The sequence below is a fragment of the Lynx canadensis genome, chromosome E2 (assembly GCF_007474595.2).
Source record: "Lynx canadensis isolate LIC74 chromosome E2, mLynCan4.pri.v2, whole genome shotgun sequence".
Classification (NCBI taxonomy): domain Eukaryota; kingdom Metazoa; phylum Chordata; class Mammalia; order Carnivora; family Felidae; genus Lynx; species Lynx canadensis.
In genome coordinates this window covers 27,399,340-27,422,173 of record NC_044317.1, presented here as the reverse complement: position 1 = coordinate 27,422,173, position 22,834 = coordinate 27,399,340, and the positions used below count along the sequence as shown (strand labels likewise).

Below are 22,834 nucleotides of genomic sequence, written 5' to 3'. Positions count from 1 at the left end.
CCGAGGGTTTGATGGGAATAGAAAGATAGCCCTTCTGCAAGGTAGTCAATAAATACCAGCACTAGAAAATCAATTGCTTTAATTGCATTTCAGCAGGGAGCCTCAGCACCATGTGGGGAAGAGGAGATGGGAAGGGCTCGGTTTCCGAGTGCTTTTGGCTGGCCATAGGGTGGCCAAACAGGGCAGAGGGGCTCCCTCTGCTGGGACATCACCTACCCCCAGGTCAGTGAGGGTGCGGGAGGGGTGCTCCCTGCAGCCTGGCCCCGGGGCGGGGAAGAGCTCAGACCGGCCCTCCTCCTCCTCGCTGAGGTGACCTGCACCCCCACCCCTGGGGGATCTTCTCAGCCTACTAAGCAGGAAGGGGCCTGGGCAAAAATTACATTTTAAAACCAGATTTTCACCTGAGGTGTCAACCAGATGTCACCTCTGCTTAAAACTGCCAAGTGCAAGGCTGCCAAGAGGCACAGTGGAAGCTCAACTCCTTCCTGTGCCCCTCTAGGCCCAGAGGAACTGAGAAGCCACCTGCTGTCTCAGCCCCTGGGCTGCTTGGGGAAAGCCAGCGGTCCCAGTGCCAGCCTGGAGCTCTGTCTCCCTCCTCTGGCCCTGGCCACTCAAGCAAGTCCTGGCAGCAGGAGGGCTGTGCCACGGAGGACAGGGAACAGCTGCCCTCACGTTCAAAAACAGCCTTGACTGTGACCCGGTCATGGGATTAAAAACTGTATGTGGTATCGGGGAGGGATGGGGGAAATCTCAGGAGTATAGAATATGTCATAAGCCATATATATTAAAATCATTAACAGTATATAGTCCCACAGTAGCTCCAGCCCCGCACATGCTCTGGCGGTGTGGCCAGCCCTTTGCCTTGGTCCAGCCTCACCCTGGGGGCAAGGAAGGGATAGCTTGCTCCGCTTCTCCAGGCTCTTGGCCAGCAGCCCCTCAAGGGCGTCCACAACACACTGCAGTCGGCCCAGCAAGAGGCAGCCCCGGCGGTCCTCGGCACGCGCCGGCCCTGCCGTCACTGGGCTGGGGTCTTGGCCTCGCTGCCGTCCCCCTGGCCGGGCTTTGGCTTTAGCAGGATGAATCGGTTGAGGAGGTCTGTTTCTGAGCTGGCCTGGGCTGCCCCGTACCCCTCACCTGTGGACACGGAGGCGGGCTCAGGACTTGGACGCAGGTCAAAGGACCCCCGCCCAGAAGGCCCGGTCCTCCACAGAACCTTGTGGCAGGTGAGTGTGGGGCGCCGCTGGGACTCACCGGCACAGCTGGACGCCTCGGCAATATTCTGGGAACCTGTGATGTGGTGCCAGTAGGCACTGCGGGGCAGCATAGTGGTGGGCGTGCAGGGGTATGAGTAATGTTCCGTGCCCTTGTTCAGCAGCTGTGGGGCAGAGAAGGGGGGGCCCTCCCGTTAGCTCCAGGGGCGGCGGCCTGCCTCCAGCCCAGCACCCTGCCGGCCTCTGGCGTACGCGCCAGCTGGAGACAACTGGCGTGCTCTTAGCCTCCCCGGTAGCCTGGACCAGTGCCCGCTGCCTCACCCTCACGTTCTTCTCCATCTCCAGCAGGACGCGCTTGTGTTGCTCAGCGATGGCCAAGGTGGCACTGTGGACCCGCTGGTAGATCTGTTCCCCTTCCTGTGTCTGGAAGGTGTAGAGCCCTTCCCCGGCATCACACATCCTAGGGACACGAGAGGCACCGAGGGCGAGGTAGAGGGGACTGCACCACGCGCGCACACGTGCTTGGTCCGGCTTTCCGGCACCGCAGACTGGCCGCGCCCCAGGCCCTCTGCACCCCACCCCCTCTGTCTTCCGGGGATGCTGGCCGCACAGCCCAAATGTGCTGGGCATTTTCTGTGTACCAGTGATCTAAACGCCTTACAGGAATGAACCCATTCAGGTTTTTCTCCCATCCCTTTGGTCTGTGCACTTTTAGTTTCCTGTTCTGAATTTTCTCAAACCATTTTGCAGATGAGGAACCTGAGGCCTACTGATGGTAAGTAGCTTAGCCAGGATTATACAGGGGATTACACAGAATTTAAGTCGAGGCAGGCTGGCTCCAGAGTTCAAGCTCAATCCTCACCATGATTCTAGGAGGTGGAGTACTTTTTTTATCCTCTATTTGACAGATGAAGAATACAGACGTGGTCCACAGCCACAGAGCTGTAGGTGCCAGGGCCAACATTTGATTTGAGCCCCAGAAGTTTGAAACAGCCGCACTTGACCTTCCTGGCGTGAGCCTCAATTTCTTCATCTATAAACTGGAAATCTTACGTTCCCTTTTGGTTTTCTATGCTGATAAATAAGCTCCCAGCACAGTGCCTGATAGAGTGAACGACGGCCGACAGCATGATCGTGGTGGGACGTGGTGGGACAGGGTGGGGGGGCAGGAGGGTCCTACCGGCCAGCCTCGAAGGTAAAGCGTGTGGCATCCCGGCCATAGCGACGCAGCGAGCAGAGGGGCCACGAGACGAGCTTCACGCGGGGGTTGTGTATGTCCCAGAGGTAGATGTTCTCGTGGGTGATCTGCAGCTTGCACTCGCCATACACATCCAGGTTGGGGCAGGGCAACAGGAAGACATTGAAGCGGTCTGCAGCGGGAGAGGAGGAGTGGGGCTGGAGCCTCCCCAGGGGAGGACTCTCCTCCCTCCTCCCACCCCCTCGGCAGCAGCAGGCCTCACCTGTCTGCTCACACTGCACTCCTGGGGCCAGGAGGTCCGGCTCTCCCAGACTGATGTCATTGAGTCGTGACCCCAGACACTCCACAGACAGTGTCTTGTACCACTCCTCGGCCTCCAGCTCTAGAGAAAATGGTACCTCGTGCCAGCCCAGGGTCCCCCAGCAGCCCATCCATCTGCCCTCAGCCCAGAGTGTCCCACCATGCAAGGCAGAGAGAGTGAGGCCAGTGGATGCTACCTGCCTCCCCTTGTCCTGGGGGCCTGCTCCCTCCAAGCCCCACCCCCCCACACTACTTTCACCCCCACACATCACCCCCCAGCCAGGGCTCGTCCTGCTCTGCCTCCTCCCGACTGCACCACTGGACCATGACTGGCCCAGGGGAGTCTGGCTGGAAACATGCAGCCCCCGCTCCTCACCTGAGTCGCAGGTGAAGGTACGTGCTGAGTCGTCGGTGAATATGATGGCCACCGCCTGCCTCTTGGTCTCCTTGGGGAGCCGCGTGACACATTTGACGTTGCTGATCTCAGTTACCTGGGACAGCACCCAGGAGAGACTGAGCCAGGCTGGAATGCCTCCCTCTGCACCCCCCCCCCCAGTGGTGCCACCCCCAGGAGGGTGCTCTTGGACCTCAGGGCTCGGCAAATCATCACTGCTTACAGACTGGGGTAGTTAGGACCCAGGCCCCCTAACCTTGGGGCAGCCTCGGAGGCACACTGACTTCTCATCTGGGTACTTCTCCAGCCGCTGGGGCCCTTTGCTGGAGGATTTCCGGAACACCAGCCAGCACCTCCGGTAAATCTGTGGGGCAAGAGGGCAGTGGGATCAGGCCTCCTGGGGCCACTCCCACCCAACATGGCCCTGACTAACCCCTGCCTGCCACAGGGGGCAGTGCTACACAGCCTTCCCTGGAGACCCAGCCCAGGAGAAAACCTGGGACCAGCAGCGAAGCCCCCTCCCCAAATTGAGGAAGCAGGCATTTCGTCCCTGGCTCTGCAAGACGGTTGCACAAAGAGTGCTCTGAATCACTGTTTACTGCTCAGCTCGAAGCTTAATATAAATAGCCAACATTTGTTTCCCTTCTGTACTTCCTAGTGTTCTTCACAGTCAATCTCAGGCTCACTCTTGAGGTTGGTTTGATGATCGTTGCCACTTTACAGACAGGAAACTGAGGCACCAATAAGTAACAGTTGATAAATGGTAGTGCTGATATTTTTAAAGCGCTGGCTAGATCCAGAATGGATATTTGGAGGCCACCCCTAACAGTCTGCCCAGGGCTCTGGAAGTGCCAGCCACAACAGAGGGAGTGTCCTAGGGACAGGGATCAGACCCTTGACCATTCTGAGCCTGCACATCACCACAGCCCTTATTCTCAGGGGCAGGGGAGGGCTCTTGATGGGGGTAATACCCCCTCTCATCTCTGGCCACCCTCTCTTGTCATCCTCTGACATTCTGGAGTATAGGAGGTCAGGATTAGTTCTCTGTTCCAGTGGGGGAACCAGAGGCTCTCAGCGGTTCCCCAGAGGGGCAGAGCCAAGAACCTGGGGTTACCCCACAGCATAGTACCTCCCCAGGCGAGGTTCCCTCCTGTCCGACTACTGCCAATGACCCCGTGCCTAAAACTGCCTTGATTCTCTAGAGCTTCATGGGCTCATCCTGACTGCCAAGGAGCCAGGGTGCAGGGAGCCAACCATGCTCCAGGGCAAACTGGCTTGTCAGACACCCCCACCCCCACCCCCAGTGGTGGCCTAGCCACCGGCCCAGGCTGCAGACTCTTCCTTCCCTGGCCCCCTCCTCCACCCCAGGCTCTCTCTCAGCCTACTCTGTCAGTGGGCACTGCAAAAGCCCGGCAAAGTCCATTCCAAGAAATCACAGGTGCCCCCTCTCACCGGCAAACAGTAGGGAGACTGGGGGGTGCCCAGAGCAGAGGAAGCAAGAGGCCCATAGCCCCATGCCTATGGCCCTGCCACTCAGTCCCCAGGTCCCGGGTAGGCAGGGCCCCAGGCCAAGAAGCCACTCAGAACCAGGCCATTTCTGGGACCATCTGGAACTCTAGGAGGTATCTCTGCTCCTGTACCCAGGGCCCTGGCTCAGCCCCTGGCCTATCCACCTAAACCACAGCAGGGCTCAGCTCTTAGCTGGGGAGCTCCTTTAGGACAGAGACTGTACTTTATTCTCAGAATCTTCACTCACATCCTGGTAACCTTGTTAACACAGCTCTGCTGAACAAGTGAATGACCATAGGAAGAGACCGTGAATGGATGGCTGGATGGATGAATGAATGAATGAATGAATGAAGGCTGTCGACCCCAATATGCCCTGCCAACTTGGGCTCCATGAAGCTTGCAGTGTAGGGGCAGAAGGCCCAGGGGCCTGAGCACCCTGGTTGCCTGGTTACAGATACAGATAGATACACACACACACGCACGCACGCACAGCCCCAGGGAGCCACTGTGCTCAAGAGCCCTCCTTCCCCACTTCTCATGGTCTTTGATCAGCACTTCAGAAACACTCTGCCACAGCTCTGCCAGAGGAAGGCCCTGGCGGGTAGGAGGGTCTGTTCCCCAGCTCTTTCAGCCCCTCCTGGCTCACCTTTGTGAGCTGAGACCAGAATGGCTGCCCTGGCACAAGAATGGCTGAAAGCCCCTCATATCAGACCTGCAGGGACAGGCTGAATGCCCTGGGTAGAGGGAGACCCAAACTGGATCTGGCCACGCCCCAGCTCCCAATCTCTCCACTGGCTGTGTCCACCTGTAGGCCACTTGGTTTCAGGTCTCCTCCTGGAATAGGCCTGATACTAAGTGCAAGTGGCTGCCTCAAGGGGGCTCTCGTTTCCCCGTAAGCTCTGCACTGGGCAGGGCCTTGGCCCAGGTGGTCCCCCCCGCCCCAGGGACCCGCTAGACCCAGGCCCATAGGAATGAGGAACCATACTAGAAGCTGGGCCCCTACTCCCTTGGCCTCCCCACCTCATTTTCAGTTTCTCTAGTTCTGTGCTCCACGTGGGTTCCATCCCTCTCTCAGGACCCGAGCGAGGTGGTGCCCACCCAGGCACGGTCTCCTGGACTGAAACCCAGGTTGGGATACAAATCCAAATCTAGCAAAGACTCCAGACATGCCTACAGCTCAGCTCCTACACTCTGGGCAGAACACACGCCCACAGGGGCACGCAGGACCACAAAAGGGGGGGAGGGGCAAGAACCACCCCTCTCCAAGGCCAGCCCTGCTTGGTCTGGTTTCCAGGCAGGGAAACCATATCAGAGCCCTGTTCCTCCCCCACCCCACTCAGGCTGAGCCAGGAAGCCTTGAGAAGTCTGATCTCACCCCACCCCCATCAGGGCAATGGGGGAGGGGAGGAAGATAGAGAAGGGAGACCCCGTGAAAACACAAGACTTGGGCCACCTCGGTCACCAAGGATACCCTCCTACTGGGGAAGGACCCCTCACTGGAGGTGGGAGAGGGTCAGCAGGGGAACAGAGGCAGCTCTTGGACAACCTCACTGAGATCATTAAGTTGGTCCCAGGAGCCCCTGGTCATGCTCTCTGGGGGTTGAGGGGAGGCTGTACGCACCAGGAGGGGGTGAGGGGGGCGCATGCCCACAGAGGTGTATCTGAGGCCTCATCCCCACAGACCCTGTAAGTAAGCCCCCAGCTCTGGGCCAAGCACCCAGTGCGCAAGGAGCCACCGCCAACAACTTAGAGGAAAGCAGCCTGTCGCAGAGCCACAGGCCATCCTGCTCTAAGTTCTCATTCTTAAACCACATAAATACCAGCCTCTGCACCCTCACATCACTGCCCTGCCCCACAGCCAACCACTCTCCTTTTCACACACTCCTTTAACAGTAAAAGCAATAGCCAAAATAAATACATAAGGACCCGTACACAGAAAGCAATGGAAGCTGGGGGAGACCAAGGGACTTAAGAGAAAAGGGGCCAAGAGAGGGAGGAGAGAAACAGAGAGGCGAGGCGAGGAGGAGGCAAGGGGGAGTGAGAGGCTCAGACACAGCCCCGCACTTCCAGCCGCTGTCCTGGCCACAACTTCAACAATGGCAGGGCAGCCGCCTGCCCGTCGTCGGCCACCACCGCTGGCCCGGCCGCTGGGACGCCGGCCAGCCCTGCTGGGGCGGGGGCCGCAGCAGGCACATGCCGGGTAGCCGGCTGGCCAGAAGCCTCGACACCACAACTGCGCGATGCGGCCCCAGGCGGGCACCCGCGCACAGGACGCGGCAGGCTCCAGACCAGGTCCACGGACGCCCGTCCCTCGGCAAGGCCCCTCGGAGGGTGGCTCACCCCGAGCTTCCTGCTCTTCATCTTCACGTAGCCTTGCTTGACGATGTCGTTGAAATTGGTCGCCATGGTTTCCCCACTGCCTTTGGGGTGCCGGGCCTGGCTGAGAGCGGGGAGGGATGCCCAGGTGGCCTCGGTTTCCGGATCCTCCTATCACCTGTTCGAGACACTCCGTCGTCGGGGGGGCCGCGAGGGCCGCTCCTCACCTCGCCCGCCTCAGCATTGTTCTAGCAGCTCCTCTGCCCGGCGCCTGCTGGAAATAAAAATGACAGGGAGATTAGACAGTGACATCTTTCTCTTCCCCTGGCTGTCTCGCTCTTTTTTCCTTCCTCTTCCCACACTCCTCCCTCCCTCCCTCCCTCCGCCCGCCCTTCTTCCTTCCCTTCCCTCCCCACCCTGGGACGACAGAACCATTCAGGAAAACCGAGGTGGAGGCAGCAGCGAGGAAAATGGTCCAGCCCAGTCCCCTCCCTCACGGCTGGGGCTGGCGGGTTAACCCCTTCCTGGAAGGGCTGGCGCCGGCTCCCACTGTGGAGGCGGGAACAGAGGGAGGTGGCCCAGGAGCCGTTGTCCCGTCCCATCTCCTGTTACAACTCTGGAGCAGACTTAAGGTGACCTTCCCAGAGCCAGGCCCCCTCCCATGCACAGGGACCTCAGGGGAGAGCCTTCCGAGAGAGGGGAGGTGGGGTGCCCAGGAGGTGGCCCACAGTCTGGTGTGAGTGAAATCCACACTCCCCGAGCTTCAAGACAGTCTGCCTGGTCAGTCTCAGCAGACCCCCAAATCCCTCTGCCCACCCTCCCCCTGCCAGTCTATACCTGGTTCTCTCCAGCCCCAGGAGGGAGGCTGAGAGTCAAGCCCACTCAGGCCCTCATCCGCCCCTGGAACTCTTCAGTAGCTCCTCTGGGTGCTGCTTCCTGGGTGGGAGGGCAGAGTCCAGCGGGGCGGGCCCCCAGATAAGCCTGAGGAATGTGCTGGGCCGACTGGAGGTGGCCACTGTGGAAACAGTCACCTCTCCCTGGCCCTAGGGGAACCCGCTGGTCTGGGGGTGCTGGCGCTGAGTGCCCCATGTCCCAAGCATGGGCAGGAGTTAATTACAGACAGAGCCAGCAGTCACCTGGCCCCGGATTAGAGGACACAGCCAGAGAGCGGTGAGGAGCACCAAGGGGAAGTCTACAGGGAGCAGGAAATGGGGATGCCAGCAGGGGCCGCTCTGAATCAGGCAGATAAAAGCTAAGACTAAGACTAGGGGAGGGGGTCCTCAGCAATGGCGCAGTCCGACACCCATTCTACAGACGGAGGGGGAAAAGAAAGCTGCCCAGAAAGGATAAGCAACATGGCTAATGTCGCACAGCAAGTCTGGGGCACAGCCAGCAACGGAAGAGAAGTTTCAGAGTGGGTGATGGAGGCAGGCCCGGGGCGGGAAGGCAAGGTGGAACGTCCTGTGGCCATCTCTGGCTGCCTACCACCACCCAAGCCCTCTCTACCGTAATTCAGGCTCAGAAGCAGGGGCTTTGCCGGCAACTCGGCCCCCCGTGTCTCCAGGATTGCTGGCTGGGAATGGAACAGCATTTCTGGGGTCAGCAGGGCATCTGGGCCGCCAGGATAAAGCCCTGGGACAGGCTTGCTGCTGGGTCCGCCAGCAACTTGGCATTAATTACTCTCCTGGAAGACGGTCTGTTGAGTACCTAACAAGGAACAGATGGGCCTACCCCCCCCCCCCCCGTGGGCACACACAAACAAGGGGATGGGCAGAGAGGGTGATGCTCCCCTAGCTTACCTGCACCCTGATAGCCTCTTCCGCACACCCTCAGCTGCCTCCCTGCCCATTCGGTCCCTCTATCCCGGCCCCCCTGGGTTCCAAGACCCTCCCAGATGGGATATCCAAGTGGTTTGCTTTCCTCCTATAAAGTCTGGTCTAGGGTCCCCTTCCTAACACTGACCCCCAAACAGCCCCACCACACCTGAGCTCTGGCAGCCAGAGACTGGTAAATTTCCCCAGCTCTGTCTCTACTGCCTGCCCATTGGGGCTGCCTCGCCCCCACAGCAAGGACCACCTCCGTTAAATTCCCCTCCAAGGCTGGCCATTGGCCACAAGGCTTCTGGGTTCATTCAAGGGAGCCTGGGGTGTGACACAGCCAGGAATGTGAATCCAGCGGCCTGCTCCATGCCTCAGTTTCCCCATCAGTAAAAAAAGAGAGAGACAGAAAATAAGTCCCACTTTGAGGAAATGCCTCATGGGGGTACCCGTTTGCCCACTTTGGACCCAGAGCTTCCGCCCCCAAAACAAAGGCTATTTTTATTTCAAGGGCTGTGACACTATCATAACCAAGCCTTCCACCTGCCCAGTTCAGGCCTCTTGTCATGGCCCCGCCAACCAGCTACCTTCCCAAGTGACTGTGATGCCAAGCTCTCAGGAGCACCGCTGCCCTGTCTGTCCACAGGCCCACACCGTAAGCCCTAGAGCCAGCCCCACAGAAATAACCCAGCAAACAAGCAATCTTCCGCAGGAAGCCCGGGGGGCAAAGGCTCGGCAGCTCCCTCTTTGGCCCTAAGTCACAGGGATTCCTGGCCACACTCAGACCCTAATGAAGTTTGCAAGAGCAAGACCCAGCCTGGGACCCAAAATGGTATGGCAAAGGGGGGTAAGGGAGATAGGGGGGAAGGTCAACAGGTGGACCCCCAAATTGGACAGGCAACGGGATCCGGTGTGGGGGTGCCCAGAACTAACTCATCCCCCTGAGGGACTGTATTATTAAGCTGGACAGGTGGCCCCGGGCTGAGCCTGTGAGGGCCCACTGGGGCCTCATGGTGGAAGGCAGAAGTCCAGGCACAGGGCTGAGGCAGTCCCTGCCTTGCCACACCTGGGGCCACTTTCCCCATCACTCCTGGGCCACCGCCAGCTCTGCCTCGCTCGAGCCCACAGCTGCAAAGAATGTCTCACTAATTCAAGGCCTGATGTCTCAGGCCCGTGAGCTCAGCTCTGAACACCCAGAGTGCGCTCAGCAGCCCCCTGAGTACTGCAAGGGAGAGCGGGGGCCCCCCATTCCTCCTCCCAGCCTGGCATCAACATGGCTGCCCAACCAGAGACAGCACCCACCCTGAGCCAGGCCACTAAGGGCTCCTGTACAGAGAGAGCTGGACTCAAAGGCCCCCTTCCCCCAGCTCTCCCCAGAAAGGGCAGGAGACTCCCTGATGCCCAGCAGAGTGGCGGGGCAGGGCCTCCCAGCCCCATAGGGTAGCCCCTCTGAGCACTCCTTCCCTGCACCTGGATTCTGCCTGGAGGCTTTGGCTCCAGAACAAACGCTACTTGCTGCTGTTGGCAACCAATGACTGAGCAGGAGCGGCTGCCTGCCTGGCCGGGCCGCCCCACCCCGTGGGGGATAGGATCTTATCAGGGCTTCAGGGACAGCCCTACCTGGACACGCCTCACTGTCATCTCCCTGTCTCGCCCCATGGCAAAGATCCTATCGGCAGGAGGCAGGATTCTCTCCGGCACCAGGGGCACTTCCCATCACCTGTACTCAGGCCCTCTCTCCCCCAGTGTGATTGTTATCAGGGGCCACGAGGGCGTCTTCCCATCCCACCCTCTGCCTCCACCCATGCAAATCCCCTGAAGAAACCACCAGCTCAGACACTGCGGGTCTCATCTAAGGCGGGTGGCAAGACGGATCAAGTACCCAACCCGACAGAGTGGGATGAGGGAACATCTGAACAACCACAGTCTCCTGGGCCCTTAAGTCAGGCAAATGATGTTATGCCTCCACGCAACTGCCACTCTGCTGTCTCTGGGCCCATCTCCCCCACACCCGCCCGGCTCAGCACGCACGGCCTTCTATCTGTTGCTCAACACGCCTAAATCCTTCCCACGCAGGACCACTGCACTTGCTGTTCCAAGCCTACAACACTGTTCCCTCTGACGGTCCCAAGGCTCATTCAACGCTTCATTCAGGTCTCAGCTCAGAGGTCACCTCCTCAGAGAGGCCTTCCCGGACCACCCGAGCCAAAGAAGCCCCGCCAATCAGCCTCTATCCAGCTTCACTGTCTTCATCACACACATCACTATAGGACTGTCTTGTTCCTTCAGCTCTTCATTTGCTACTTGGCCACTGTCTCCTAGAACACTCTAGAACATCAGTGCCTTGTCTGTCTAGTTAATAGCTCCATCCCAGTGCACAGAACCGTGTCTAGTGCAGAGTAAGTGCTCAGTAATTGGGGACTGAAAGCATAATTCTCTCCACTTGTCCTCCTCACCCATCCTCCCACCACCACCCTTAGCCACCTGGCAGGGCCCAGCTCAACCTCCACGCGCATGTTAAGTAGCGATGGGCTCCCACCTCCCTGGGTCCGGGTCCTGGGGCCTTCCCAGGGCTGACTGTCATGGTCAGCAAACTGTTGTTCCTGAACAACCAGCCAGGCCCCAGCTGGGTTCAAAGCTGCCTCAGGGGAGAGAGTACTGCTGACATGGTGGCCAGGCCTCCCCATCTTGGTCAGGGTTGTAGGGTGAGGTCATGCCCAGCCCTGCTGCCCTGCCCGAGAAGGGAGAGCTAAAAGTAGCCAGCACCCAAGCACAGAGAGGCAAGCAACTGGGTGGGAGGGGTCACAGCTCCTGAAACCCATCCTGCAAGGGGGGCAGGAATGGCCTGCACTCCAGCCACATCTCTCTGAAAGGGGCAAGGAAAGAATCTGCACTAAACAAGACCAGGCTCGCACCACGGCCAGGAATCCTGCTAGGCCCCTCACTGCCCTTGACTTGCAGACCCCTACACCCCAAATGCTCCATCCAAGTATCCTGGCAACTGCCAGGCACCCACAGCTTGGGGCTGGCAGGCTGCACAGAGGCCCTGCTCTGCCCACATTACCCAGGTGCTCAGCCTCTGCTCAAGCTTCTTTGCAGTGACAGAAAGCATTTAACTGGAAGCTGGGCCTTGGGGGCTCTGGCAGGAGGGGAAGGTGGTCAGTCCCCTATGGCCAGGGGAGGAAGGTTCCAGGAGAGGAGGGGAGCTGACCATGAGTTTAAGTTGTAGGATAGGAACCATTTGCAGGTGTGGTGGGCAGTGGGCAGCTGGGGTAGACAAGTCTCTTGGAATTTGGGGGAGCTGAGAGAGAGCAGGCCATGGGGAGCAGGAAAGTGGGGAGGAAGCTGGGGACTGCGATATGCCCGGTCGGGCGGCAGGCCCAGAATGGAGACCACAGGGGCCTGGGCTTCTCCGACGGTTGGTGTGGGGCACAGGTGAGGTCAGGGCCCCGACCAGGGCTCCCCTGTAGGCGAGAGCTGGTGTAGGAGGAGCCCGGAGAGAGTTTCAGAGGCCTGGGGGGGGGGGGCTTTTGTGGGAGGGTCCCCGAGGCCCCCTCCCCCGATAGGGTTGGTAGGTCCCATAGGCTTGGAGAGTTCTCGGGCTGGAGTCGCCCAGGGTCTCGCGGGCTCGGGCGTGGCCTAGGTGCCCCCTCCCCGCCTCGCGCCCCCCAAGTTACCTGGGCGCCACGGCCCGGGCCCGGGGCGCTTGCTTGGCGGGCGGCGGGCCAGGCTCATACCCGCGTCACGGCGCGGCCGGCGGGGGCAGCGGGGCGGTGGCGGCGCCGGGCTCCGGGCGGTGAGCGCGAGGGAGGCGCGGCCGCCGGGCTGGGCTCCGGCTGGGACTCGGCTGCATTTGCCCCGCCGCCGGGGTCCCGCCTCCCCCCGCCCCGAGGCCCGCCCCCGCCGTATTCCTCCGAGCCGCGGGACACGCACTTCCGCCCCGGCGCCCCCAGCTCGCCTCCACCGCCCCTTCAGTTCGCCCTCGGTAACCGGCCCAGCCCCGCCGTCCCTCCCTGGACCCCTGTCCCAGCCTCCTACCGCCTCTCAGCCCCTGGAAGCTGAACCCAACGACAGCCCTCAGCCCCCAAATCTCAACCCTTAACTCCTTCGGGAATGACACGCGCGCGCACACACACACGTTGTTCCTCTATCCCTATACGACTCCCTGGTCCCTCCAAGCCCAGCCTCCCCGAGACCTCAGCGGTACCCCGCACCCTCCTCACACACTCGGGTGGGTACCCGCTACAGCACCTCCAACTCCAGAGGTCTGCTCCCCTAGCAGTCTGCCAGCCTCTCCCTCCCCTGGCCTCCACTCCACCCTGGAAACACCCAATACTCCCATTCTATGTCCCCCCTGAGACTTCGGCCTTAAGTCCAAACCCCATTCCTCTTGGTCACCCCCCCCTTCCCTGCAGCACACACACTCACCTCGCTGCCCCTCATCCCATCGCTGCCCTGCTGGAATCTCAACCCACAGGCCTCCTCAGCTGTTCCAGGCAGGGATGGGGAAGTTCCCTAGGGCCTTCCCAGGGAGGGACTGTCTCACCCCTCCGGTTGTGATGTCTGCACCCCATTACACCCGTGGTTCTCTGGGTGTGCTTTCTGGGCCAGAGGAATCACCACCAGCATCACTCTGAAATGTATTAGAAATGCAATTTCCCCACCCCACTCCAGACCTATGAAATCAGAAACTCTCAGAGTAGCCCCTGGAAGGAAATCTGTGTTTTATCAAGCTCCCAGGTGATTCTGATGCACACTATCCCCTGCTTTCGACCCAATATACAAAATGAAACAAAAGTACACACCTGAACAACCAAAACCCTGAGAAATGAAAACACCTCCAAGTCCAAGCCCAGGTGTCATCAGAGAGATAGGCCTAACACCTGGAGGGGCCAAGAATCATAGCACTCACCCATGGAGTCCCTGCCCCTGCCTCCAAGACGCCGGGCCTCAACCTTACCCAGGCTTGCCTGGGAGCTTCTTAGGGGGCTGCTTCCCTTCCCCTGAAAGTTTCCCTGGATAGTCATTGTGGTGCCCCCAGGACTCCCAGGAGCCTCCCACCCTGGGCCTCAGCTAAGCAGCCCCTCACTGCCAGGGGAGGAAGCAGCTGCAACGGTCCCTGCCGGCCAAGCTGGCCTGGGTCTTGACCTCCTGACCTCCCCATGCAGCTCCCAAACTTGACCCCACCTGCTTTGCTTCAAACCACAGCCCATAAAGCCCTCCAGCACTTGATCCATCACGGCAAACTGTGTTTGCCACCAGAAACCTCTGGAGAACTTTTGGCCAACAACAACAAAAGAGTATTCACAATAAGCAAGCATCTTCTCTAGAGCGAGGTTTCCTAAAGAGCTTCTTTCTCTCATCTCCCCCAATGCAGTCTCCGTCTGCATTGTTGTTGCCTAAATTTTTTTTCAATTAAATGTTTTATTTTGAGATATTTGAAGAGTCACGTGGTATTAGAAGCTACAATACAGAGAGATCCACGTACCTGTAGCCAGTTTCCCTCGATGGTGGCATTTGTGCCACAGCATCCCAATGCAGACACTGACATCGAAACAAGGTATGGAACATTTCCATCAGCACCAAGATCTCTCTCTCTCTCTCTCCTGTTGCCCTTTTATGGCCCCACCCACTTCCCTCCCACTCTCACCCCTCCTTAACCAGCTCTCCCTCCCCCCATCGTCCCTGCCACCACCAATCTATTCTCTATTTCTATACTTTGGTCATTTCCAGACTGTTCTACGATTAGAATCATAAGTATGTAATCTTTGGGGAATGGCTTTTTTTTTTTTTCCACTCAGCATAATTCTTTGGAGATTCATCCAAGTTGCTGCATGTATCAATAGTTCATTCCTTCCACTGCCAAGTAGTATTCCATGGTATGGATGGATGTACCACGGTTTACTTATTCATACATCCATTGAAGGACGTCTGGATTGTTTCCAGTTTGGGGCTATTATGAATAAAGCAGCTATCAACGTTCATGTACAGGTTTTTGTGTGAACATAAGTTTTTATTGCTCTGGGATAAATGCCTAGGCGTGCAACTACTGGGTCATATGATAATTGGATTTAGTTAAAAACAAAAACAAAAACCTGCCAAACTGTTTTCCAGAATGGCTATACTATTTTATATTCCCACCAGTGATGTATGAATAATCCAGTTTCTGCACAACCTTGCCAGCATTACGGTTGTCCCTACTTTTCTTTTTTATTTTTTTAAAGCCATTCTGATAAATGTGTAGTGATATCTCACTGCAATTTAAATTTGCATTTTCCTAATGGTTGATGTTATTGAACATCTTTTCATGTGCTAATTTGCCATCTGTGTATCTCCTTCAGTGAAATGTTTCTTCATGTCTTTTGTGCGTGTTCTAGTTTGATTATCTGCTTTTTTTGTTGTTGAATTTTGACAGCTCTTTATATATTCTAGATACTAGTCCTTTTTTGGATATGTGTTTTACAAATATTTTCTCCCAGTCTGTAGCTTGTCTTTTCATCCACTTAACAAGATCTTTCACAAAGTAAAATTATAAAATTTCAATGAAGTTCAAATTATTGACTTTTCCTTTGATGATTGTGTTTTTGGTACTAAGTCTAAGAACTCTTTGCCTAGCCCTTGATCCTGAAGATTTTCTCCTATGTTTTATTCTAAAAGTTCGAAATTTTTATGTGTTACATGTAAGTCTGTGATCCATTTTGAGTTAAATTTTGTATGAGGTATGAGACGTAGGTTGATGTTGTGTTTTTTTCCCTTTAGACTGTAGATGTTCAATGGTTCCAGCACCATTGTGAGATTTTCTACATAGATAATCATGGCATCTGCACACAGAGACAGTTTTATTTCTTCCTTTCCTACGTGTATGCCTTTTGCTTCCTTTTCCTGCCTTATTGCATTGGCTAGAACTTTCAATACCATATGGGGTAAGAGTAGTGAGAGCTGACATCTTTGTCTTGTTCATGGTCTTAAGGGAAAAGCTTTCAATTTCTTGAGTGGATTGTCATATAAATATCACTTGGATCCTGCTGGCTGATGGTGTTGTTGAGTTTTTCTATATCCTTGCTGATTATCTAGTTATCTATCAATAGTTGAGAGAGGGCTGTTGAGGTCCTCAACTATTATTGTGGATTTGTCCATTTCTCATCAGGCCTATCAGTTTTTGTTTCATATATTTAGTAGTCCTGTTTTTTTGTTCATACATATTTAGAATTTGTTATATCTTCTTTATAGGGTCTTTTTAGTTGTATATACTGTCCCTCTCTGTCTCTATAATTTTCTTTCTTCTGAAGTCTACTTTAGTTGATATTAATATAGCACTCCTGCTTTCCTTTGACGAGTGTTTTCATGATATATCTTCTTTCATTTTTTAATATTCAAACTGTCTATATTATTGTATTCAAAGTGAATCTTGTGAAGATGGCATATATTTGGTTTGTGATTTTTTTAAGTTTATTTACTTTGAGAGAGGGAATGAGCAGAGGAAGGGCAGAAAAAGAGGGGGACAGAGGATCCAAAACGGGCTCTGAGCTGACAGATAGCAGAGAGCCCGATGAGGGGCTTGAACCCCTGAACTGTGAGATCATGACCTGTGCCAAAGTCAGACACTTAATTGACTGAGCCACCCAGGTGCCCCTTGGTTCATGATTTTTAATCCAGTCTGGCAATATCTACCTTTTAATTGATGTATTTAGACCATTTGCATTTAGTGTAATTATTAATATGGTAGAGCTTCAATCTGCCACTTCAATTTTTGTTTTGTCTGCTCCTTTTTTCATGTCTATGTTTTCTTTTTCCTGCTTCTCATGAGTTATTTGAACATTTTTCAATTCCACTTTGATTTGCCTATTATGTTTTTGAGTGTGTCTTTTTGTATAGCTTTTTAGTGAATGCTCTAGGTATTACATCATGTCTGTAACTTACCATGGTCTACTGGCACAGATGAGTTTGCCAGTTTGAGTTTGAGTTTGAGTTTGCTGATTTTGCTTGCTGCTTACCTCCCTCTAGATCCCTCTACCCTCCTCCATTTATAATTTAATTGCCTTTCAATTTTTCTCTTCCTTTTATTTTAGAACCACATCAGGAAGTGTAATAATTTTTGCTTTAACTGTCAAACATAGTTTAGAAAACTCAAACTCAAGAAGAGAAAGACGATTGTATTTGCCCATGTTTTTACTTACCGTGTTCTTTCATCCCTCTTGATGTTCTTTTTTTTTTTTTTTCAATTTTTAAAAAATGTTTATTTATTTTTGAGAGACAGAGAGAGTGTGAGCTGGGGAAGAGGCAGAGAGAGGGAGACACAGAATCCAAAGCAGGCTCCAGGCTCTGAGCTGCCCAAGTGCAGAGCCCAACGTGGGGCTCGAACTCATAAACCGTGAGATCATGACCTGAGCCAAAGTCAGATGCTCCACCGACTGAACCACCCAGGCGCCCCTCATCCCTCTTGATGTTCTAAAGCTCCTTCCTTTATTGTTTTCTTTCAGTTTAGAGAATTCCCTTTAGTCATTTTTTTTTTTCACGGTAAGTATAAATTCTCTTAGTTTTCCTTCATCTGAAAATGTCTAGGTTTTCCCTTATTCCTGAAGAACATTGCCACTGGGTATGGGATTCTGGGTTACCAGTTTCTTCTTTCAGCACTTGAAAAATATTTTGCCTCTTCTTCTGACCTCCATGGTTTCTGTTGAGAAATCTATTGTCATTCCAATTGTTTCCCTCCTATACCTAGGCTGTTGTTTTCCTCTGGCTGCTTTCAAGATTTTTTCCCTTCATCTTTAGTTTTCAGAAGTTTAATTTTGGAGTGTGGCTGTGTTTGGATTGTCTTCTTTGGCATTCATTCAGCTTCTTGAATCTGTAGGTTTACATCCTTTACCAAATTTGAGATGTTTCCAGTCATCATTTCTTCAATGACTTTTTCAGACCTGTCCTCTTTCTCCTCTCCTTCCGGGACTCTGATGAAACAAATATTAAATCTTTTGTTACAGTCCTACAAGTCCCGAGGCTCTGTTGCCTTTTTTTTTTTTTTTTCCTAGTCTATTTTCTCTCTGTTGTTCAAATTGAGCAATTTCTATTGTTCCATCTTCCAGTTCACTGGTTCTTTCCGCTGTCTCCTTTATTCTGCTGTTGAGCCCACCCACTGAGTTTTTTATTTCAGTGATTGAAATAAAAAACTTTTTATTTCAGTTTTTTATTTCAGTGATTTTATTTCAGCTAAAATTTCCATTTAGCTTTCTTTACACCTTCTGTTTGTTTGCTGAGATTTTTTATTTTTTCATTTGTTTCAAGTGTATTTGTGATTGTTCGTTCAACCATTTTTTCTAAATCACGGATGCTTCAAAAGCTTTGTCAGACAATTCTAACATCTCTGTCATTTCGGTGTTGAAATTCGTTGGTTGTCTTTTCTTATTCATCTGTGACCTTTCTGATTCTTGGTATGAGTGACGTTTTGAAATCTGGACACATTCATAGTATGAGACCCTAGATTTTATTTAAGCTTTCTGTCTTAGCTGGCATTGTCTGATTCTGCTCCCACAGAGGGGTGGGGAGGTGGCAGGGGGCGGCCACCACCTGGTTACAGCCAGGTGAAGATAGAAGTTTAGGTTGTCTGCTCTGCTTCTGTTGGCAAGTGGGGGTGCAGGAGTCCTCATTCTTCTTGGGCAGGGCTGTCCTCTACTGACACCGCAGTTAGGAGGTGGCCTCATTGCCACTGGGTGGTGGTGAAAGTCGTGACTTTGCACTAGACTTCCTGATACCGCCCCAGAGAAAAGGGAGAGGGGTGCCTCGATATTGCCAGGTCAAGTGGAAGCCGAGGCTCCCCATGTGGTATCTACTGGCACGGCAGCCGGGAGCCCCATTGTTGGCTGGGGGAGACTGCTGAGGGTTGAAGACTAGGCTCCCGAGTTGAGCCTTTACTGGTATGGGTGAGGGTGGGGCCACAGGATTTTTGTTTTGTTTTTTGTCTTCGGCTGGAGTAGATGGTTATTGTCTCAAAGTTTTCTGTCTTGGCAGGATGCCCCTTTCTTGGTCCTTTCGCTAGACAGAGTAGGCTTTTGTTGGAGTTTTTGGTTGTTTGTTTGTGCTCATTGGCATTTCCGGGTTGCTGACTTCTTCAGCTCCAAGTGTGCAATGTACGAGGCCAAATGAAAATCCAGGGAACTCACCACTGTGTTCTTGCTTGGATCCCACCTTCCCAAGCCTGTCTGCCTTCTTCTTGCTGCTTTTCAGAGTCTTCTTGTATTTGTTTTACATATAAGTTCCAGGGTTTTTCCTTATACTTAGTGGGAGGAATAGAGAAAAGTGGAACTACTTTATCTTTCCAGAAGCAAAAGTGCCAACTCACTAAAGGTAAAAAACCATAAATACCATCCCTGCTTTGCCCTTGAACTAAGTAATACTGTTCATCAAATCACAGGTTTGATGAGTGCCAGTTCATATATAATACTATATATGTAGATATTGTGTGTTTTGCATACGCTAAAGCTTTATGGAAGTGTAACTGACACACGGCAAAGTGCACATATTTAAAACGCATGGTGTGATGCGTTTTGACATAGGTATACTCATCAGTACAGCCACGACAGTGAACATGTCCGTCATTCCACAGTTTCTTCCCTTCCTCTCATCCCTCCTCTGCCCCTCCTCCATGCCTGTCAGTCCCCAGTTTGCTTCCTGTCACTCTATATTAGTTTGCATTTTTTACTAACTTTATAGATATATACATAGGGTGAAATACGACAGCAATAAAAGGAACAAACTACTGATAGAGGCAATGATACGGACGAATCTCAAAATAATTATGCTAAGAGAAAATGAAAGAAGGCAGACAAAAAAAAAAAAAAGAATATATATCGTATGATTACAAAAACACACACATACAGGGGTGCCCGGGTGGCTCAGTCGGTTGAGCATGTGATTCTAAAATTTTTTTCTCAATGTTTATATTTTGAGAGAGAGAGAGAGAGACAGAGTGTGAGTGAGGGAGGGGCAGAGAGAGAGGGAGACACAGAATCTGAAGCAGGCTCCAGGCTCTGAGCTGTCAGCACAGAGCCCGACATGGGGCTCAAACCCACAAGCTGGAGATCATGACCTGAGCTGAAGTCAGATGCCTAACTGACTGAGCCACTCAGGTGCCCCAAGCATCTGATTCTTGATTTCAGCTCAGATAGGCCATGATCCCGGGGTCGTGGGATCAAGCCACACACTGGACTCATGCTAAGCACAGAGCCTGCTTGAGATTCTTTCTCTCTCTCTCTCTCTCTCTCTCTCTCTCCCCCTCTGCCATTCTCTCCTGTTCTCTCCCTCTCCAAAATTAAAAATAAAAATAAAAAATAAATTAAAAAAAAAACACACACACATACCCATATCGCAATAGAACATTTCACAACAGATTGTACACACATACACATATATATATATCACATCCCAAAATATGCAACTGTTTCATCCACATGCTACCTAAAATTACATATTTGCAAAATACTACTCTGAACAATCTTTTTAAGATCAAGTTTCCAAATCTGAACTCAGACGTTGTCTGAAGGAGGTGTTCGTTCAACCCTTGGGGGTAGGTGCAGGTAGGGGAGGCTGGGCTGCTGTGAATCTCGGGGAAAAGCCTTTTTAAATATTGCCTACAGGGGTGGCTGGGTGGCTCAGTCGGTTGGGCTTCCGACGTTGGCTTAGGCTCAGGTCACAATCTCATGGTTTGTGGGTTCAAGCCCTGCATTAGGCTCTGTGCTGACAGCTTAGAGCCTGGAGCCTGCTTCGGATTCTGTGTGTGCGTGTGTCTCTCTCTCTCTGCCCCTCCCCTGCTCACTGTCTCTTAAAAATGAATAAACGTTAAAAAAAGATTTTTTTTTTTTTTTTTTAAATGGAGCCTGCAGACCTCTGGCTGTGAGGCCATTGGCAAATCCTTTCCCCTCCCGGAACCTGATGGCCCTCACGCTTAAAATCAAATTTATGAGTGAATGCCCTGCTCTGTCCTCCAGTGTCGGCCAGGGGAGGTTCAGTGAGGGTGGCACACAAGTGGGCACAGCTCTCCAGCCCCGTTCAGTGGGCTCTGATGCTGGGCCTGGGGCCGGGGCAGGGTTGGGCAGCATCCTGGTCTCCTGCTGTGTTGGCTTTATTAGCTCCTTTAGCCCAAAGCCTGCTGAGCTCACCAGCCACTCTGGCCCCACCAGGCAGACTGATTTTGTTTTCTGACTTTTTTTATTCTGCAGCCAACACTCTTTCTAGGTTGGGAGACGAGCATTGCTTTTTGCCTGAGCATCATCAGGGTTTTCAGTTGCTCGTGGCCCAGTGTGTCTGGGAGGGAATGAACTTGAGCCGCTACAGTGGAGAGTGATGGGGGGGGAGGGGTTGCAAACCCCACATGGCCTGCTTGAGAGACTGTTCTCTGCACAGGAGAGCCCCAGGCAGAGAAGGGCCGTGGCTTAAGCATGTAGGCTCTGGAACCGACCAACTCGTTCAAGCTTTGCTTTCACTGCTTGGGTAACTTCCCTAGCTTCTCTGTGCCTCAGTTTTGCTGTCTGTACAGTGGGGGTGATAAATTCTGAGGAAATACATACAAAGCCCTTGGAACAGGATCCTGCCCGTGGGGTGTTCCTCAAACAGGTTATAGTCCTCGTCCAGAGTATTTATTTTTGCCTGTTAGTTTTTGAAGTTTCCTACAATGGCCACATGTGAATTTTTCTTTCTTTAAAAAAAAAAAATTTTTTTTAAGTTTATTTATTTTGAGAGAGAGAGAGCAGGACTGGGGTAGGGGCAGAGACAGAGGAAGAGAAAATTCTAAGCAGACTCTGTGCTGACACAGAGCCCATCGTGGGGCCAGAGCTCACAAAGTGTGAGATCGTGACCTGAGCCGATATCAAGAGTTGGATGCTTAACCAACTGAGCCACTCAGGCACCCCGGTAATTTTTTAATTGAAAAATTCAGGGGCACCTGAGTGGCTGAGTCGGTTAAGCATCTGACTTTGGCTCAGGTCATGATCTCGTGGTCTGTGAATTAGAGCCCCACATCGGGCTCCGTGCTGACAGCTCAGAGCCTGGAGCCTGCTTCGGATTCTGTGTCTCCTACTCTCTCTGCCTCTCCCCTGCTCGCACGCACTCTGTCTCTCAAAAGTAAATAAACATTAAAAAAAATTTTTTTAAATTATTTAAGTACAAAAGCCGTTAGTTGGAATTAAGGGATGTGATTATTCCCTCTGCCACTCCCTCCCCCCGCTCCCGAGTGGGTTGTTTGGGGGCGGGGTGTGGGCACAGTGCTCTGGGAGACTTATCCACTGGACTCTGATTACCCATCTGGGTGCTGGGGACAACCCAGGCTTCAGGGCCAGACCCAGGTGCCCGCTGGTGGGGAGCGGGCAGGAAGGAGGGAGCATTCCAAGACACTTGGAAATCCTGAGGACAGAGGCAGGGAAGCACCTGGGGGACGATCCCGGCTCTGTTGCAAGACCCTTCACCATCTGGAAACTCAATTTCCGCACCCACCCACCCCCCCCCCCCCAATGGAAGGTTACATAAAATACTATCTGTGGAAGTATCTGCCCAGCACCTGGTGCCCAGAATGTTATCACGTGTTACTATTTTTAAATCATAAACAGTGCCCTGAGATTTTCTCCCAGGAACTGCAAAGCCCTTCTCCGGCGTTGACCCTTCCGGGTCCCTCGCCCCTGCTCCGTGTTTGCACATCACTTGACAGCTTACAGAGTATTTCCATCCACACTACCGCAGTATTTCCCCAGCCCCAGCCACTCCAACCACGTGATTTTGGGCCCAATTCAAGCATCTCCTGTACTGTTATTTGCTCAATATTTGAAATCCACTCACATTTTTCTTTTGCTTTGAGAACAATCGGTATCGATAAAATACCTCAAAAATAAAACAAACGCATTAAATGTGTGCTGGCTCGCATTGCCTGCCTGACAGTCTCCTGTTAAAAAGGAGCTGAGCAAGTTGGTACTGAACCCACACTACCTACCACTTGTCTGAGACTTTCCTTGGCAAGTCGGCAAAGGATGAAAAGAAAAATGAGCAGAGAATTGCTTTCTCATTGCACAACCCATGTTGGTTTGGGCTGTTTAGCGGAGTGTGACCCACA

At 53.2% G+C, this 22,834-nt stretch overlaps 1 protein-coding gene across 2 annotated transcripts; it reads right to left on the bottom strand.

The window, feature by feature from the left end:
• Window positions 1-62: 62 nt before the first annotated feature.
• DOK4 (docking protein 4) lies at window positions 63-7,840 on the bottom strand. 2 transcript variants are annotated; one of them, XM_030298621.1, is made up of 8 exons: window positions 7,766-7,840; window positions 6,953-7,202; window positions 3,360-3,467; window positions 3,086-3,200; window positions 2,672-2,791; window positions 2,392-2,581; window positions 1,533-1,671; window positions 63-1,375 (listed from the first exon to the last, which is right to left on the bottom strand). In XM_030298621.1, the coding sequence occupies exons 2-8, from the start codon at window positions 7,016-7,018 to the stop codon at window positions 1,016-1,018; spliced, it is 1,098 nt and encodes a 365-aa protein (XP_030154481.1). In that variant the 5' UTR covers window positions 7,019-7,202; window positions 7,766-7,840; the 3' UTR covers window positions 63-1,015. The 2 variants fall into 2 exon arrangements, with proteins under 2 accessions (XP_030154481.1, XP_030154483.1); XM_030298623.1 differs by lacking the exon at window positions 7,766-7,840 and having other exon boundaries at window positions 63-1,134; window positions 1,252-1,375; window positions 6,953-7,248.
• Between the last annotated feature and the right edge of the window lie 14,994 nt (window positions 7,841-22,834).

Bases quoted from the DNA above. Each gene is read 5' to 3' on its own strand.
- DOK4 (XM_030298621.1), bottom strand. From the start codon at position 7,018: ATGGCGACCAATTTCAACGACATCGTCAAGCAAGGCTACGTGAAGATG. The intron at 2,792-3,085 runs GTGAGGAGCGGG...CATTTTCTCTAG, and splicing joins TACCTTCACCTGCGACTCAG to AGCTGGAGGCCGAGGAGTGG. The intron at 1,672-2,391 runs GTAGGACCCTCC...TCGTGTCCCTAG, and splicing joins TTTACCTTCGAGGCTGGCCG to GATGTGTGATGCCGGGGAAG.